The 19,990-nt window shown below is 37.8% G+C and overlaps 1 protein-coding gene across 1 annotated transcript; it reads left to right on the forward strand.

Moving 5' to 3' along the window:
* Nucleotides 1–1,819: 1,819 nt before the first annotated feature.
* Nucleotides 1,820–14,603, forward strand: cdx4 (caudal type homeobox 4). Its single transcript, XM_057850756.1, has 4 exons — nt 1,820–1,909; nt 1,999–2,532; nt 10,096–10,241; nt 13,692–14,603. The coding sequence occupies exons 1-4, from the start codon at nt 1,825–1,827 to the stop codon at nt 13,953–13,955; spliced, it is 1,029 nt and encodes a 342-aa protein (XP_057706739.1). The 5' UTR covers nt 1,820–1,824; the 3' UTR covers nt 13,956–14,603.
* Nucleotides 14,604–19,990: the final 5,387 nt, after the last annotated feature.

The raw sequence follows: 19,990 nt of genomic DNA on the forward strand, positions 1-19,990 counted from the left end.
GTCCCCAGCAAAAAGTGTACATGCAGGTTATGCTGTTATCACCTCCCTACCAATGTCGAGACCAAACCAAAGAGCTGCCGAAACAACACTGATTTCGATGTGAAAGTTACACACCATACGTCGTAATCCCTAACAGCCACCAGAGAGCAGCAGCGAGTCGACAAAATGATGACTTCAGGAACCAAAAAAGTGTTTCGTTTGATCACATTTCATGTCATCTTTGTTGTTGTTGACCGGAGAGATTGCCCCCTCTGAACACGTGACAGCTTTACAGGACATTTTCATTGGATTCGACACTCGTAATGTGCAAAAAGACAAACAAGTCAAAACAAACGCCTCACACTCAATAAATATCCTTGGAAAAAAAGGAGAAAAGTCCTCGCTGTCAGTGGACGCTCGTAAATATTTTGTTGCCAATAAAAAGTCATCAGCAACATTTACGAGCCAATTAGTCCTCTGACAGATTCATGAGTGATTTTAAAATGATATTCATCTTTTAAATCGGCCACGTGGCTCAAATTCGGTGAAAAGAGGGTCTCATGGGGGGAGGATGAGGAGGGGGAAAGGGTGGTGGTGGTCGTGCGAGTCGGCGGGAGGGGGTCATCCTCGAAACCGGAATTAGCTGTGAAGTGCGACCTTGAGGTGTTAAGGAAAGGAAGACAAAAAAAGGTTGGGGCAGGCGTGGGGGCTCGCCTAGTTTGCAACTCAATATTGGAAGCGTGGAACTTGCAAACGTGCACTTTTTGCGGCACTGACGGCAATAGACGTCCAATCCAATCGTAAATAAAAAGACTATCGCCATCAAGGCGGTCAATGAGTGAACAGTATTTTTTTTTTTTTTTCATTTACATTCATTTAAAAAAATTAAAGGTGGTGGTGGGGGGTATGTTTAATTTTCTTTTATTTATTTATATATTTAGTTAAAAAAGCTAAGGGGAAACGTGAACATTTATTATTTTTTTGTGTTGTTGTTCATTTTAATTCATTATAAAAAAAGGGGGGAAACTTAAAATTCTCTTTTGAAAAAAAAATATTATAATCACATTATTCTATTATTTTATTAATTAATAAATGTCTAAAAAAATTATGTAATTAGATTTTTAATAAGATGGCCCCCAACAACACTCTAAAGTTGACAAATAACACAAAAAATAGCATTGATAACGCTTTTTTAATCCTATTTTGTTTTCAAATATTGAATGAATGAACATTATAAAGACAAAATTGCAGTTTTTTTGTTTGTTTGTTTGTTTGTTTGTTTAACCTAAATTTAATAAAATAAATTAATAACATTTTTGAATTTTTAGAGGGTTTGATTTTTTTTATTATTATTTTTTTTAATTAATTTAGAAACATTTTGAACAAGAAACTAAGTTTAAAATGTAAATAAATAAATACTGTCAAATCATTGCATGCAATTGACAACGACAGACTGGAAGGACTGTAAAAGCTCATCTCTCAGTGATTGGACGTTTAGCGCCGTCAATGGCAGCCAAGGAGTTCAATGAGTGTCCTAAAGAGTCAAAATACCGGAAAATGCAATTGAAAGGGGGGAATTTAAGATAAATCGAATGACTTGCTTGTTAATTTAACCACTCGAGGTTTCATATGTTTCGATATAGTTTTAAAAGTCCTATTTCTAACTGTTCTCCTTCCCAAGAAAACTCAAGATGTTCTTTGCTTTCGTTGAAGTTTTCTGCATGACGTGATTGTATCCTTTCATGTTTCTGATTGCTTGTCACCTGATGACGTGCCCCCAAAGGGGCGTATTTTTTGGGAGGGGTGAAAGGGCTTTAAGGTGGATGTGTGAGCACTTTCATTTGGATGCAAATGCGCCTCGCCTTGCCTCGCCTCTCATCGAAATCGACGTCTACCTTTGCTGGCATCTTGTCAAGCGCCAGCACATCATGTGAGAAGAGCGCCGCGCTCGGACTATACAAAAAAGGGGGGACCCCCATTTTGGACCGTCGGGATTCCTGTGTTTTTGCTTTTTTCTAGCATGTCATCTTGAAGCATTTCCTCAAGTCCAAGCTGATCGTGACCCCAAAACCATGTACGTGGGCTACTTACTGGATAAAGAGAGCGGCATGTATCACCACCAAGGCCCCGTGCGAAGATCCAGCATCAATTTGCCCCCCCAGAACTTCGTGTCGTCGCCGCAGTACCCCGATTTTAGCGGATACCACCACGTCCCCAACGTGGACTCGCACGGCCAGGCGGGGGGCGGCTGGGGGCCATCGGCCTACGGGGCCCCCCGAGAGGACTGGGGGGCCTACGGCGTGGTGCCACCCAATCCGCTGGCCGCGCCCGTCAACAACTCGTCGCCAGCGCAGGTGTCCTACTGCTCGACCGAGTACACCCACATGCACCCGCCGCCCGCCTCGGCCTCCGTTTCGTCCTCGGTTTCGGCCTCGGCTTCGGCCGTCCTGCCGCCGCCCCCGCCGGACGTCGGCGGCGCGCACGTGTCGCCCGACCGGGAAAGGCGCAACTCTTATCAGTGGATGAACAAAACGGCGCAGTCCTCCTCTACAGGTGAGACAAAAATTCTGTGAAAAAAATAAATAATAAATAAATAAATAAATAATAATTTTTAGCATAACTAAAAATATATTTTATAGGGGTTAGATGCGATTAAAAAATCGAATAAATTAGGGGCTACGTTATTAATTAATATGAATTATTCGCATTTTAATTGCATAAGACTTTTTTTTTTTTAAACAAAATTGTACTTTTTCCTTTTATTTTAATTGAAAATATTTACTAAGTCAAATTGCTTAGCATACTCTGGAAAAATACAATACATTACATGTCAATTTAAAAAAAAAATGGAAAAACAAATACATGGACAAAATCCCCTTAAATTAAAAGATTTAAGTGTCATTTTATGACGTTTTTTTTTTCCAAAAACAGTTCAATATTTAAATGGACAAAAGGAGACAAAAAATAGCAAAGTACACACGTTTATTCTTCTAATATAAGATATAATAAATGATTATTTGAATTTAGGTCATTTTTAGCAAATTAATTATGCCAATATGTTTGCACAAATCCACGTTTTTTAAAGTCCTCAAATCCATAGCTGAATCTGTGTATTCCGGTAACTGTTAGGTGAGATAATTTGCGCATCAATTTAGTAAGAAATTTATAAACAACAGTTTTCCGTGTTTTGTAACCTGCAATTAAAATGCTGCAATTAATCGTATCTAACGCGTTAACGTCCCATCTCTAGCCAAAATACGTCTTCAAATGAAATCAGTTCATGCAGAAAAAAAGGTGGTTGACCACTTTAAGTACAAAATAATGATAGTGTACGGTATATAAAATGTGCTATTCTTTACATTATTCCCCCCGAAATTATAGTCTAGCTCATTAAAAATGTAGGTCAAAATAATTACTCAAATGAAATCAGTTTTTGGCAAAAATTTAAAAAATAATAATAATACAGGTCTGAGACCATGCACCTAAAGTACCTAAAGAGTTTTAGGCCTCTTAAATGAACATTTAGAGAGAGAAAAAAGGTTGTTTTTTTTTTTTTTGTTTTTTTTTTTTTGGTCCCTTTAAATGTCTTGAACTGGCACATCAACTTTTAAAAAGTTTTTGCCCAGGTAATTGTTTTCTATACAGTTTCGTATTGTAATGCAATAAATTGGGCTAAAATCATTTCAAATGCAAACACTAGCTTTTTGGGACAAAATTGCTATTCGATCAAAATGTGATTAATCAAGATTAATTGATTTCAAAGCCTCCATTTAATTTTTGCAATTTCTACAAATTGAAGTTATTTTTGCCATATATTTCAAAAGTCTTTTTAGTTCCTTAAAGTTACTTTACTTTTTGTCTGTGGAAGAGTAATTTTCCATTTTCCTGTATTAAAATTTCCTTTTGGTTGACATACATAAATTCCTTATGCTTCTTTTGATTAGAGAATTCTAGAATTTTCCTCATGGTGTCCACATACATGGATATCTCATTTGGGGTTATGTAGGCCACACTATTAACATTTGCTTTACAAATGTAGCCGCCTAAATAACTAAATGTGTATTTAAAATGAAAAACATATATAAATTAATAAAACATTTTCAATTATTGAAATGGGTAAAAATAGAAATATTTTCTGCATGGTTATGGTCCCCAATAACAATCTGAAATTGATTTTTGTTTGGCAGGAAATTAGTTTGATACTTTAATCAGAACAACAGACATCCAATCCATTTGGACTGAGAGGGGTGAAAAAATACTAAAATTCATTTGCTCCTCCCAGTCTAAATGGATTGGACATCTAGCACCATCAATGGCAACCAATGAGTTTAATCGGAGTCCTCCAAAGGGTTAATGAATATAAAGTCCAATTTTCCTTTATTAAAATTCCCTTTTATTGGAGAATTTTCTTTTCTTCTTTTTGTTGTTGTTTCCTGACACAGAGATTTCTCTCACAAATGATCTTTGGTTTCATTGAGTCAAGTCACATGATCACTATAGGAGCCTAAGTGGTTACTGAATTATTCTACAAACGAGCTGCATTCAGCATAAAACTTACAGTTTTAGTTACTTTAAACTTTAATTAACAAAGAATAGTAAATGATTCCTAGAAGTTATCAGCCCTCGAAAAGAGCGGCATTTTCAACGTAAAATGAAAATTTTGGACTATTATCTAAGGTTATTATTAGTTATTCCCTCAAATTTTTTTCCCTGATTAAACAGGCCTGAAAATGCCATATTTGATTCCCTCAAGTCTTTTGGTATTAATTTAGTTCTCAAAAGATATGTTATAGAAATCGGCAACACAAAACGACAAGCCGTCAACCTTTTAATTTTTTTAAAATTCAAGTTATCATATAAGATTGTGAATGAAAAAGATTTTAAAGTACTACAATATCCAAATAAAATATGTCGAGAGTATTTTTTATTTTTTTTTATTTTTATTTTTTTTATGTTTTAGCTAATCCACCCATAATATCTTATATTTTCATGTACTCCAGTTGTTGTCTTTGATTGTCTTCAATATTATTTTTGTTTATTGATTAAATTTTGGCCACATTTTCAAGTATTTAAAGGCATCTGGATACTCTATTGAATAGATCCCCTATATGCAAATATCGATTAATTAATCAATTTGATATAATTCATTTACAATATGTGAATTCATTCAATAAATAATTCATCAATAAAGTCTACCAAAAAAAATGCATCACTTATTTGTGGTTAAAATCAATTTGTGGACATTCTTGAAGATTAATCTCATTAATTGTTGTAGTGATTGTAAACATATTGTCCGAAAATACTATGCGACAAAAAGGTGTCTTCATTAAATGTTAGTTTGACTGAATGATTATTAGATGAATCCCATTAAATGAAAGATAACTGGAGTGATTTCTTTGTAATTCAAATCATTTTACATACTGGACATGTATTTGTTACAAATTTTTAACTCTAATTCAATGAATATGATTGCAAGGGAAAGCAATTTTGTTAGTCAAATGCATTTGATAACTTTATACATGGCTAAAAGTACAGCATTTACTACCATTAGGGGCCAACATTAACTCATTGGCTGCCATTGACTGGCAGGGAATTAACATACGTTCAATCGCTCTCACCGCCCCACTTCGAATGGATTGGATATCTACCGCTGCCAATGGCATCCAATGAGTAAGCCAATTGATTTATCATTAGACACCTGGCACATACATGTCTTTTGCTCAAAAGAATGCTTTTCATTCAATTGTCTGAAATGTTTTAGCAGCAAAATTAAAATATTACAGTCACTTTGTATTTATGATTGCTTTAGATGAAATGTAATTGACTGCCACTGAAAGATGAGCATTCAGAGGCAGTCCTCCCAGTTTGAATGAGTTGGATGCCCATCGTTGTCAATGGAAGGCAATGAGTTAAATATCCATTGAAGGTCGTCGAATCAAATTGAACCGCGACAAACTTTGTGATTTTGGCAACTGTCTCATCGCTGTCCAAAAAATAGAAATCATTATAATATTAGCATTGAATTGGTGATTTACAAGCTTGATCTGGGAAGACAGCTTTTATCTGCCTGCTTGTTTTGTGTGTGTTGCAAGATTTTAGAAAGCGTCTTCCAGGTCCACATCAAAGCAGCAGACATTTGCCTTTGTGAAGACCAAAGAGCAAAATGTTGATTTGATGACGACAGCAGATAGTGCTTCCGGTCCGACCGGGCCCACTAGTGATAGGATTGATTCTGCTATGGAGCTTGTATGATAACAGTGGGCAACAATTTGAAGAAAATAAGATGAGTTATTTTAGGCGGGACACTTGTTTTGAATGCCATTTTGGGTGCAGAATCAAAAAATGAGTTTTTTTTATCTCCACTGCTCACCTACTGATATGCTTTACTCCATTAATTTCATTGTTATGTTATGTATTCGGTTCCGTGTGTCTGTTTGTGTTGAAGATAACTTAAGGTTGAATTAAATGATCATTATCAAAAATGCAGGAAATGTTTGTAATATGAAACTGAAGACATGATTAAATTTTGGGGGTCGCAAAGGTCAGAAAATGATTTTTGCTCTAGCTTGATAACAGAAAAAAAGGTAAAGGTAAAAATACTTTATTCCCAATAGGAAAAATTCCATAGTCCGGCAGCAAACAATCACATAGATATACAGTTGAAGTAATAAATAAATAAGGAGGGTAGGTGATATGCTGGGAAGAGTAAGAGTCAAAGGTCAAAAAGGTCAGAAATATAGCGATGCTTTGAACCTGGCAGTTTAGGAGGGTCTGCTCTCACAAAGTGCCCCTCTAGTTGGCTATATTAATGTATTTATTTACCACATGCTTATGTGGTTACTACTAACAAACAATTAGCCATACCCTTCGTAAAAACATTGCACTCATTCCCCATATCCTTTTGTTAAGCACACTTTAGTCAAAATAAATCAAAATGTAAAACATTGATGAACTAATTGCCTGCCATTGACAGCGATAATCCGTTTGAAGCGCAAGGACTGGCAGAAAAGTAACGATACCATCTCTTCCCGTTCAAACATATTGCACGTATATTGGTGACAAATATAATTTAAATTCACAGCAGCAGGCTGAAAAAAAGCTACAACGTCTATCATCGTCAACGGCACTGAAAGTATCAATAATATCGTCGTTTTGATATGCCCTTTTGTTTGAAAGAATGTTATTTAAAATGCCAGAATTTTTCAGCAACAACATACTCAGAAAATTGCTCTGTAGTTTTTATTGCCTAAGGTCATAGGTGTCAAACCCAAGGCTGGCGGGCCAGAAACAGCCCGCCGCATCATTTTGTACAATATGTGTACTAGTATATAAGTGGCTCATTCTCGTCTTTCAGTGATGGGAAGCTCAAAGTGTGTCTGCCTGTGAGTTCTTTGTTACAGTGGAGGGGCTCAGGGGCACCCGCTGCTTGGTAGGGACAGAAAAAAGCGATAGAAGTCAGCAGGGGCGGACTGGTAATCTGTGGGTTCCGGAGGATCACAGAACGGCCGGTGCCCTGGACGGCCGGCGGCCGCCATTCATTATACATCACTGTTTTTATCCCCCCCTACCCTCTGATTATCTACAGTTCGCATCCAATCCGACAGGTGGCAGCAATGCGCCTGGCTGTGCACTGCCAATCTGATAGAAGAACGATGAAAGCACAGAGTTCATTGGTTCCTTGTGGAAGCAAAATAGCGACGAGCGTCAATATGGATGGTGGTGGCAAAAAAAGAAAAGAGAAGGGGTGGCGCGGAGAAGGTTAGGGAGAAAAAAATCAAGAAACTGGAGAGCCAAGCATTAAAATGTCATAAATTGACAAATATTTTCGCAAGCAGCAGTCTGGCTGCAACGGCCACGTCGGGTAACAAGTCAACAGCCCAGCCCCCGACGATGGTGAGTGTGGGAGCGGCAGCCGCTCTGACTTGCAGCCGGTGCAGGGAGAGAGAAAAGAAGAGGGAGGGGGGTAATGATATGGAAGTTCCCCAGACAAGCGCAGGGCAAGTAAGAAGGGATCAAGAGGGTTACTTGCTCGGTATACTGGCAATTGTTATCCACCTGGTAGCTACATTTTAAATGAAATAAATGACAATTAAAGAGTTAGTGCCAGCTAGCCCATGTACCCGTTTACAATCGTGTCAAGTTACAGTATGCTAGTCCTACTATCACTCTCCTAAGAAAAATATTTTAGCTGTAAAACAACGTATGCACACGCAGCAGCAATATTAATTCAGAAGAAATATAACAAAATATTAATAAAATGAATGGTTTTACTTTAAAGTTTAGGTAGTTAAATTGATGTTATATATATTATTAATAATTTATATATCGTTTTGTTTTCTGGTTAATACTTTCCAATGATGGTTATGTATACAGGATTTGTCTTGAAATGTTTATTGTATTTTCTTTGAAATTTATTATTTGTATGGCAAGATTAATTATGGCAGGGGTCTCCAAACCGGTCCTCAAGGGCCGCTGTGGGGCCTGTTTTTTTTTTTTCAAATGATCGAGTACCGACAGTTTAACCAATGAAGTTTCGGCTAAAACAAGCAGCACCTGACTGCAATCAAAAGATTACACTTGTAAGACATCAGATTGGTGCATAGGTGTTGTCTTGTTTTGTTGGAATGAAATCCTGCGCCCGCTGCGGCCCTATGTGGAATGGTTTGGAGACCACTGAATTATGGCATAAACAATGAAGTCATTTTATAGACAGAGACATATAGAGATATATTATAATCAATTGGATACATAAAACTTGCTTTGAAAAATAAATTCTTTCATTTGTTTATTCAGGTTGATCATAGAGCTAGTACAGAAAATGAATGGATCAGCCTTGCAGTACTTTGAGCGCCCCAAGTCAGACAGTCACAGTCTAGACACATTTTCTTCATTTTCTCTCAAAGTGCACGAAATTGATGCATTTTACAATAAAATGTAAAAAGAAAAAAATTCTCCCCGCGGGGGCATGCCCCCGGGGGTCTGTGTCTCCCTTCGTATAGCGATTCTTGTGGGCTGGGCTGAGTCAAAGTCCAGGGCTGCTTTTTAGTCCCAGTCCGCCCCTGGAAGTCAGTCCCCAAACGCAACAGCTACAAAAAAGAAAAGTATTAGAAGCGTGATTTTTCGCAAGTCGTCAAGAAAGTGTCACTAGGATTATTAGAAAAAGTCTCCAGTTCAACTCAGAACAAAAGATTGAACATTGAAAAATGCTACCACGGACGTTTTCTACCGCAAATCACAGATTTTCTGTCAATCAAAAAGAGATTCAGCCTCAGACAGATCATCCAATTATCATGCATAAAGTCCATAGTACAGGCTGGCCGAGCCCCGCCCAGTGCTCATAGACCCACAGAGATGTTGAGCGTCTGATGGGCGGGATAAAGTTGAGCGCATTGTAGCGCATATTTAGTCAATGACATGTACACACAACAGTATACATTTGATTTTTTGGCACTTTAGGGGAAACAGCTTCCTTTGCAGTCTCAAAGCAATCACAATTGCTGTATGTTGTGTATATTTGTATAAGTAAATCACATAATTAAAGTGATGTTGTGTTTCTTGCTACAGAAAGGTTGAATAAGAGTGATTGGTCATTAAAAAAATTTAATTTAACTTTTGTATTAAAAAAAAAAAAAAGTTTAGATTTAATAAATTATAGAATATTTCCTGAATTCCTCCTTTATTTTTTAATTCAAAATGTACATTTAAAAAATTAATTGAATAAAAAAGATTTGCTACTGAGGCTTAAAAGGGGGCTGAAAATTTTGAGGTCAAAAGGACAACAAAACTGACTCTTAAAATAGATTTCGATTCTTTTGTCAATCGTTTAGCTGTCAGTTCATCATGGCAGCCTTTACTGGTAGACATTATGCCCCTCTTAAGTAACCCATAACTACGATGTCTTAAACATCCCTGCTTTGAGTAAAACCATTCATTTTTGTTATGTTTTTTTTTTTTTTTTTTTTTTAAGAAATAGGGATCCTTAAATTCAAAACTTGATGAAATGGTAAACAATTGAGATCATGTTTGGATTCCACACCCAAAAATGAGTTCAAAACATAAATTGGGTTCCCCAGTGTAATCAAAAGGCCTGTTTTTGATTTGCATGTGTGGCACAAGGGAAGACAAGGACGAAGGAGAAGTACCGGGTGGTCTACACGGACCACCAACGGCTGGAGCTGGAGAAGGAATTCCACTTCAACAGATACATCACCATCAGGAGGAAAGCCGAGCTCGCTGTACACCTGGGATTGTCCGAGAGACAGGTGGGAACGTCGCATTTGGAACGATACATTGGCAGGGATAAACGTCAGATCCATTTGAATTGGGAGGGTGAGCAGCGATTGAATGATTGATTTTTTTTCTTATGCCTAGTGGATAAAAATGTCAATATAAGGCAGGATTTTCAGGAATTGGCAGACATTTATAAGTACTGCTTTACTCAGTAAACTCACTGGCTGCCATTGACAGTGTTAGACTTCCAATCCGGTTGGATGGATTTAATGTGTACTAGTGATAAATTAGTGATAACCTAAACTTACTAAATCCAGTCTGGGATTTTCTCTAGTTTTATATTAACTCATTGGCTGACTTCAACACTTTGAGCAACCGTCCTAAATGTGAAGGGCATTTAGCTTAGGCAGGGTTTGTACAGCTTTTTCATAGGAAAAGTCAAGCACTTTTTAAGGACTTTCAAGAACAATTTTCCAGTTTTTCCAGTATCATTAAAGAAGCACTCAATCCATAGCCTTGTTGTTTGAGGTCATAAAAGGCTGTCTGTAAGACATTGTACCAGAAAATCTGATAAAACCTGATTCGAATATTTGACAAGCGTCTATTTACATTTTTTATTAACTAAAAAAGGGGGGGACAAATTATTTTCTTTTTAGTGAAAAAAGAAATAAATGTTGCAAATATTCTATCATTTATTTTTCTTTTTTACATTTTCAATTTAAGAATAAGAGGAAAAAAGAATTATTTTTGAACAAAAATGCAAAAAGGAATAAACTGTAAACTCGTATTTTTCATTTTTATTCATTTCCATTTTTTAAATTTGTAAGAATAATGAGGAAACACAGTAATTGCTCTAAATTTTCTTTTTTTCTTTTCATTAAAAAGCCACGAACAAGGAAAACAGTACCGGTATATACTGTAGTTAAATATTTTTTATACTTTATTGATTTTAAATTAAAAAATTAAATAAATACAAAAACAGTAAATATGTCCTCGATCTTTCAGTGAGAAAAAGGGCTTTCATTTTAACAAGAAACATGATTTACTTTTGTGGGCCACACAAAATAATGTGGCGGGCCATATATGACCCTTGGACCGCAAGTCAGACTATTGAAAAACATGGCATGCTTAAAGAAGAAATGTCATTTTCCGAAAATCACATAATTTTTGGGGGGATTGTACATCGTGTATGTAGACATAACCTGTCACCCTCCGTAAAATAATTTCCCTGCTTAATGAAGAAAAACTGATTTTACTTGCCCATTCCACATAAGTTACGGAGACACTCAGCCAATTCAACAACGTGGTTAAACATTGTTTGCTAGCAGCTGTTACGCCACGGGCGGGAGTGTGTATTTAAGCAGCAAAACATACAATCACGATAGCGATTTGTCGGACAACTTGTTTTTCTTCAGCGATTCAGACATTGAAATTGAATCAAATGAAAATGTTTTGTTTTTCGCGTAAGATGGTTTTGAGGATGATTATGACGACGGCGGAACTTTACCCAATATTGCTGCACTACACATGTATGAGCCGGAGGCGGAATCTTCAGCAGACGACCCGATCGCTGACGGTGAAGTTGAAGAAATGGACGTCAACATTCTGGAAAATTTGCTCTCATCTCCTAAGAACTCTTTACCTCCTCCCGAGACCCTGATGATTTGATTCATGCATGTTGGAGGAAAATCTGGAAAACAGGCTGGAATGAGGCTCACGATGATCAGACTTGGCCACCCCTGGAAAAATGTTGCCCTTTTGTTTGAAAGAATGCAAAAAAATAAAAGCAAAAATTTAAAAGCTTGGATCTCAGTAGTTTAATATTCAAGATATGTAATGTTCGATATTTAGCATAGTATATGATCATGTATAATATACTGTATAATAGTTGTACCTCTTGGCAATGACAAATAAAGACTATTATTGGGGAGTTTGTTATGAGAGAATAACATGAATGAAAACCATGAATCCAATGTGCTTTAAGCCCTAAACACAGTTAAATGGAAGGGGAGAGCTTGCATTAAACCGAAAGGCCAAACATTTCATTCACGTACCTGCCTACTAGCCTAGACTACAGAGCCCATCGAGGGCCAGACTAGGCCTGCTATTCAACATTGGAATTTGAGAAACCAACATACTCATGACAGTCCTGATTCCTGTTTATTGTCTAGGAGGGCACCGCAAGGGATTTCAAAGCACATTGCACTTTTCTAAAGTACAGCCCCTCGTCCAGGTTCTCGAAAATCGCTCTTGGTTTGCTGCACAAATCTCACCTAGACTTGTCGATGTGTATCCTCTTTTGGAAACTTATATGTGGAGAGCGCTAAAGCTTAATTTGCAATACTGTTGCATCCACCGACAACGCAATAGTTTGGCATTTTGTGGCGGAAAGTTCAACCAGTGACGCATACACAAGTCGAGTTGACAGACTTTATTTTTCTGAAATTTACGAAAATTGCAGAGAATTCCCAATCGCGACATTTGAATTGTCATTTGTAACTGACGACATGTGAGACTGATAAATAAATGCCAAAAAAAAAAAAAACAGTATGCCACTGTATTTTTTCAGAACTGGTTTGGATTATGGGAGATTTCATTGTAAATTTTTAATATCTGGGCCTTAGTTTTGCTGTGAAATTTCCCCTTGAACACATCAGAGCATTTGAAAGCACTTAATGCAAAATCCTAGAATTTTTCAAAGCTTGAAAATATAACATTAAAATCCAAGCATTTTCAATGGTTTGAAGCACCCGCACGAGCTCTGTAGATGTGTAGCCTGACAAGCCAGCCTGACATTCGCTATGTATGATATACTGGACTGTCTCAGAAAATTAGAATACACAATATTCTAATTTTCTGAGACAGTCCTGTATATTGTTCTATGTAAAGGACGTCAGCCAAGGTCGGCCCCCCACATTTTTACCACGCCAAATCTGGTCCCCTTTGCAAAAAGTTTGGACACCCCTGCTTTAAATGGTGGATTAATGTACAGGACTGTCTCAGAAAATTAGAATATTGTGTATTCTAATTTTCTGAGACAGTCCAGTATATATATATCAAGTCAGTCTGGTCTTCTGTGGTTTTAATTGGATTGCTACTCCATCCAAAACTGACCAACGAATCACAGCATAAGAGGCGGGACTGGCAAACCTTTTTTAATTCTCCTGGGAATTTTAGAAGGTAGTCCCACCTCTAGCATCGATTTTGAAACCCAGCCCAAACCACAGATTACGAGATTGACTTTCCATTTATCTTATACAGTGGGGAGAACAAGTATTTGATACACTGCCAATGGGTTTTCCCATTGGCAGTGTATCAAATACTTGGTCTCCCCACTGTACATGGCCAAAGTCAGGCTGGCTTGCCAGGCTAGTAGGTGTTGTTTGCCCCTTTTTTGAATTATGAATGATCTTCGGAAAAAAAAAAAAAAAGGAAATTTAGTTCGAATTGATGTTAAAATAATATATGTGTTGTATATTTAGGTGAAGATCTGGTTCCAGAACCGCCGTGCCAAGGAGCGTAAACTGATCAAGAAGAAGATGGGCCAATCGGACGGCAGTGGTGGTTCGGTGCACAGTGACCCAGGTTCTGTCAGCCCGCTGCCCGTGCCAGGCTCTCTGAGTCCCACGGACATCCACGGGGCACTCTACCCCCACGCTCATTCCCATCCCCACCCGCACCCGCCACAGGCCGTCAGCACGTTGCCGCCCATCAGGAATATACAGCAAGTGACTGTGAGCCAGTGACGCGCTGGACGGCAAAAAACGCGTATCCAAACGGAGCACTCCGACACTCTTCGCATCGCTTTTTCACAACAATATTTCCCATAACTTAGGAGAAATGGGCTTCAGGTCAAGCAGTGTGGGGCTTCCAGCCATGCAGGGTGGGGCTTCAGGCCATGCGGGGCGGGGCTTCTCAAAGCGAGATGTTTTTTTCAATGTCATGTGTTTGTTTGTTCATAAAATAACTCAGGTGATATTCATGTTAACTCATTACCTGCCATTGACAGCGATAGACATCAAATCCATTTTAACTGGGGTGAGCTGAATTATTATGTTTCAGTGCCATTGACGGCGATAAATGTCCAATCCATCTTGACTGGGAGGGGCTAGCACCAATCGAACGAATGCTTTCAAACTCCCCCACAGTAAAAATGGATTGGATGGCTAGGCATGTATCGCCATCAACGGTAGCCCGAGCCAGTGACTTAATTTACGAAAAACATTAAAGCCACTGGAAGAGTAGGACGGTTGTTGATCAGTAAGTTTCAGTGTTGTACATTTTAATATGCCAAAGTTTTTGTGTGGTGAGTGTAAAAACAGCAATTTTTTAGAGTAACTCCAGTTAGTCTATCGCCGTGTCTGGCAGCCAGTGAGTTAAGTGTTCAAGTGTAAAAAAAAAAATATTAAAAAATATTTGGAGAATAGTATAGAATGGTGTTTCCATGTTCACAATGTAAATAAAAGGCTTGTTTTGCAATGGATCCCAAGTTGATTGTTTTTAACAAAAGAAAAGTTTTTTTCCCAATTTTTAAAAATGATTTTCATAGTCTTGATCTTGCCTCGGTCTTACTCTCGGCCACCAATACTTTTGGTCTTGTCTTAGACTAGGTTCATACCAAGGGCGTAGGTTTTGTCTCAATATTGGAAGGGGCGATATAACAGCATAAACTGCATGTACACTTTTTGCTGGGGACAGGACATTAATAAGACCAAACAGATTGAGTGAACGGCGGTCAGGGCTACATTTCTCATCAATAAGAACCTAATTAATTGATAGGCTAAATGATTAATGCAAAATTATTCTGTATTGACTTGTACTAACTTTCACATTGAAAATTTTACAGTATAACATCTTAATCTAATAATTGTTCTTGAATCTAGTTGAATACTTTTTTTCATCTTGTTTTGAGTTTTAAAGACCAGTTAACAGATAAATGTATCAGATTCTTCCAATTACCTTTAGTAAATATTACCATTTGATCTTATTTACTTGAAGCACTGGCAGATAATTTCACTTCTTTCTAGTAGATTTACACTGAAAACAAGGGAATTTAAGGTTGTTGTAGTTGTTGTTTTTCAGTTTTAAGGAGGTGGGTTTTTGCAGTGCATATGCATTGGTTCAGGTGATACACCATTTGATTGTACCCTTTGTTTTCAAACACTACTAAAGACACATTGTGAAAACTTCCAGAATAATTGTCTGGATTTTATTAGCAAATTTAAATTGCATTATTTGAACACAAATTATATTAACATACATAAGAAATACAAAACTTATTAATCATCTCTTAAGTATCCAGCAATGCCCCAAAAATAAACATTTGTACCACTATAAGCTTTTATAGCATTTTTTAAATATATTTATTCTTTTATACCACTATTTGTATTTTATTTTGACAGTTTTGAGTGGTATAACCAAAAAAATAAAAAATAAATCTTATTCGGGGAAACACAAAAATAAATAAAAATGGGAGCCTTCCTTCAGGAAAAACGCTACTGCTTTTGTCCACAAGCCAAACTCAAAAAAAAAAAAAAAAAAAAAAAAAAAAAGAATTTTTCCTTTAGGATGAGTATCCAGGAATGCAAAACAAATAAACATCTTCCATATTAATGCTCAAAATTGTCTTACTAAATAAATTTAAATACAACAACAACAACAAAAAGTTCTTTGTCATGGAATAACAAAAATAAATAATTGTTTAATTGTCGTTAACATAGTGGAAGACATACAGGTCCTTCTAAAAAAAATTAGCATATTGGGATAAAGTTCATTATTTTCTGAAATGTAGTGATAAACATAAGACTTTCATATATTTTAGATTCGTTAGACACAACTGAAGTAGTTCAAGCCTTTTATTAATTTAATATTGATGATTTTGGCAAAAAAGTAAAAAAAAACAACAACAACAACAAAAAAACCTCAAACTCAAAACTAATCTAAAAACATTAGCATATTTCATCCGACCAATACAAAAAAGTGTTTTTTAATACAGAAAAACCTTCAATTAATTATATCAGATATGCACTCAATACTGGTCGGGAATCCTTTTGCAGAAATGACTGCTTCAGTGCAGCGTCGCATGGAGGCAATCAGCCTGTGGCACTGCTGAGGTGTTATGGAGGCCCAGGATGCTTCGATAGCGGCCTTAAACTCATCCACAGTGTTGGGTCTGGTGTCTCTCAACTTCCTTTTCACGATATCCCAGAGATTATCTATGGGGTTCAGGTCAAGAGTTGGCAGGCCAATTGAGCACAGTAATGCCATGGTCAGTAAACCATTTACCAGTAGTTTTGGCACTGTGAGCAGATGCCAGGTCATGCTGAAAAATGAAATCTTCATCTCCATAAAGCTTTTCAGCAGATGGAAGCATGAAGTGCTCCAAAATATTCTGATAGCTAGCTGCATTGACCCTCGCCCTTGATAAAACACAGTAGACCAACACCAGCAACTGACATGGCACCCCAGACCATCACTGACTGTGGGTACTTGACACTGGACTTCAGGCATTTTGGCATTTCCTTCTCCCCAGTCTTCCTCCAAATTCTGGCACCGAAATTTACGAATGAAATGCAAAATTTGCCTTCATCTGAAAAAAACTACTTTGGACCACTGAGCAACAGTCCAGTGCTGCTTCTCTGTAGCCCAGGTCAGGCGCTTCTGCCGCTGTTTCAGGTTCAAAAGTGGCTTGACCTGGGGAATGCAGCACCTGTAGCCCATTTCCAGCACACGCCTGTGCACGGTGGCTCTGGATGTTTCTACTCCAGACTCAGTCCACTGTTTCTGAAGGTCCCCCAAGGTCTGGAATCGGCCCTTCTCCACAATCTTTCTGCAAAGCCCTTTGAGACAACCTTGTTGTGATCCAGGGCTATACAAATAAAATTGAATTGAATTGAATCTTTCTCAGGGTGCGGTCACCTCTTCTGGTTGTGCAGCGTTTCCTGCCACACTTTTTCCTTCCCACTGAGGTGCCTTGATACAGCACTCTGGGAACAGCCTATTTGCTCAGAAATTTCTTTCCGTGTCTTAGCCTCTTGCTTGGGGGTGTCAATGATGGCCTTCTAGACAGCAGTGAGGTCGGCAGTCTTTCCCATGATTGCGGTTTTGAGTAATGTACCAGGCTGTGAGTTTTTAAAAGCCTCAGGAATCGTTCGCAGGTGTTTTGAGTGAATTTCGTTGATTCAGATGATTATGTTAGTTGCTTCTTTAGAGTACCTTTTAATGATATGCTAATTTTTTGAGATAGGGATTTTTGGTTTTTCTTGACTTTTTGCCATAATCATCAATATTGAAACAATTAAAGGCTTGAACTACTTCAGTTGTGTGTAATGAATCTAAAATATATGAAAGTCTAATGTTTATCAGTACATTACAGAAAATAATGAACTTCACAATATGCTAATTATTTGAGAAGGACCTGTATACAGGAGGACACTTCTACTGTACCGAGGCAGCTTCCTGCTCAGGTTAGCAAGTTCCCACAGTTCATCGTAATGGTAATGTCAACTCTATTACTTCCATTACTTACAGTGGCAGCTGGCCGAAAAAAACTTCTAATATCCCTCCTCTTCGAAATGGGCGGAGGCGAGTGCATGTGTGTGTCGGAGGTGGGTCAAGTCATCAGCCAATCAAAAACGCGCGTTTGAGGGAAAAAAATGGAGCGGCACATTCAGCAAGTGAAAAAGGGGTAAATGTACACTGTAAGTCTGATCATAATGAAAATAATTCATTTAATAATTGTAGGGTCAGTTCTATCGGTACAACATATGGGAAGACAATCTAAATGACCTATATGACTGAACATATTATATAATGCAAATAAAGTTGCTTAAAAGTTGGTGGGGACAATTTGAGCATCCTGAAAGGTTGGTAGTGTTTTGTTCCTACCGTCCCTATGCAAACCTGCGCCCTTGGTTCATTCCACAAGTGTTAATGCACAAATCATATTTTTTCGTGTTTTTTCGACTCGAGTGAAGCATTAACTAGACGGTCTGAACGGGACAAGTCAAATAGAAGTGGACCATTTCAAATCCGAACTGTGTCACTTTCAGATGTTTTTTAAATCAGATTTGGGCCACATTTTTCCAGAATGTGGCGGCGGTCTGAACTGCCAAGTCTCCTGAATCGGAATTCATGCAGCAATTATGTCACCAAAGAGCTAGAGCAGCAGGAAAGATGGAAGCGTTTTAGCTGTTCATAACCGTTAGCACCTAGCTTGAACTCGGCTTTTACTACGCAGGAGGCGGGCTTGACCACAGTCATAAAAAAATACGATGGAAAAAAAGGATAAGCCTGATGATGCTCGGTTTCTTACTGTGCGCCAAATGAACAATATTTCAGGATTGCTTACATGGTAGAGTCGGGGCAAACTAAGCATGTACAGTGCGTAGTTATTTGTTTTGATGCTTCTGCGCATGCGGGTCAGTTTGCTCAGCGCGCGTCAGACTGCAAAATAGTGTGCATGCGTACTACTTGAATGGGCTAAATGGACAAAGGCAGTCTGAACGGGCATGCCCAAAAAAACAAAAAAAAAACAGGTATGACAAAAAATCGGAATTGTGCATTAAGACCTGCTGTATGAACCTAGCTAATGTGTTCTGGACCACAACGTTATAAATTAGCATAAATATATCAGAAAAAATTTGAAATGATTCTCTTACAATTGAAGTGAGCCAAGCAATACTCACGCATACACACAATGATAAACTTGCGCACAGACACATGTGATAAAAGGTATTAATGACTTAACAAGCAAAGAGCGAGTAATTCAGGCTATTCACATTTGATGAGGTAAAAGTGTACCAACATTGATAAAATGCCTGCGCCCATGTTAGTCGCGGCCACTTCCTGCAAATAGTTGCTTTTATGTTTTTCGCCACTAATACACATCAGAAAATGAAATTGTTTTCTCCATTTATTGACTAAAATTCTTTCCACTGGGATTGACATGATGAAATTGTCTGACTCTAGAACACTAACGTTAATCAGTAACACCACCATCACTAATTTCCCAATATAAATAATAAGATGTTAGGCAGAATATATTTTGACTCTGACAGCAGCAACCAATGTTGGGCACATTACTTTAAAAAAGTAATTAGTTATAGTTACTCACTACTTCTTCCAAAAAGTAACTGAGTTGGTAACTGAAATACTCTATAGTAAAAGTAACTAGTTACCAGGGAAAGTAACTATTTCCGTTACTTTAAAAAGAAGTTGTTGTATGTCAAAGAATTTGAAATTTTCTGGGCAGTATTCGAGTCAGTTGAATAGAGAAGAACAGACAGGTAGTTGTGTTATAGAACCTTGTAATATTTATTACACCTCACCAGCAACAGATTTATCCTACACTTGAAGTGCAACAAAAATAAACAGTAAGATTTTTCGCCACTAGCTCTGTGGTAGCGTGTGTAGTTGTTAGGTGCTTCAGCAGATTTGAATTGCTTACCACAGATGTCGACAAAAGCTGCCCCGGGACATAAATTACACTTTACATGCAGGTTCTCTCCTTTAATTTTGACCAACTTGAAATACTGTTTATATCTCCACCTCGTAAAGGATAAATTTTCCTCTGAATGCTCTGCCATCATATCCCTCTGCATCTGTTATGCGTGTGTGTTTGCCGCACGCGATGTTCCAGTTTGTGTGTGAAAACACTGACTGATTGGCTTACCATGACACATTATTCCTACCCTCAGCCAATCACAATCACTTCCATCGCATCTATCCAGAGGGTGCATTCAGGTAGCCTCGTCCCGCTACTCCTCCTGTCACCCTTAAA

Source organism: Corythoichthys intestinalis, chromosome 11 (genome assembly GCF_030265065.1).
Source record: "Corythoichthys intestinalis isolate RoL2023-P3 chromosome 11, ASM3026506v1, whole genome shotgun sequence".
Taxonomy (NCBI): domain Eukaryota; kingdom Metazoa; phylum Chordata; class Actinopteri; order Syngnathiformes; family Syngnathidae; genus Corythoichthys; species Corythoichthys intestinalis.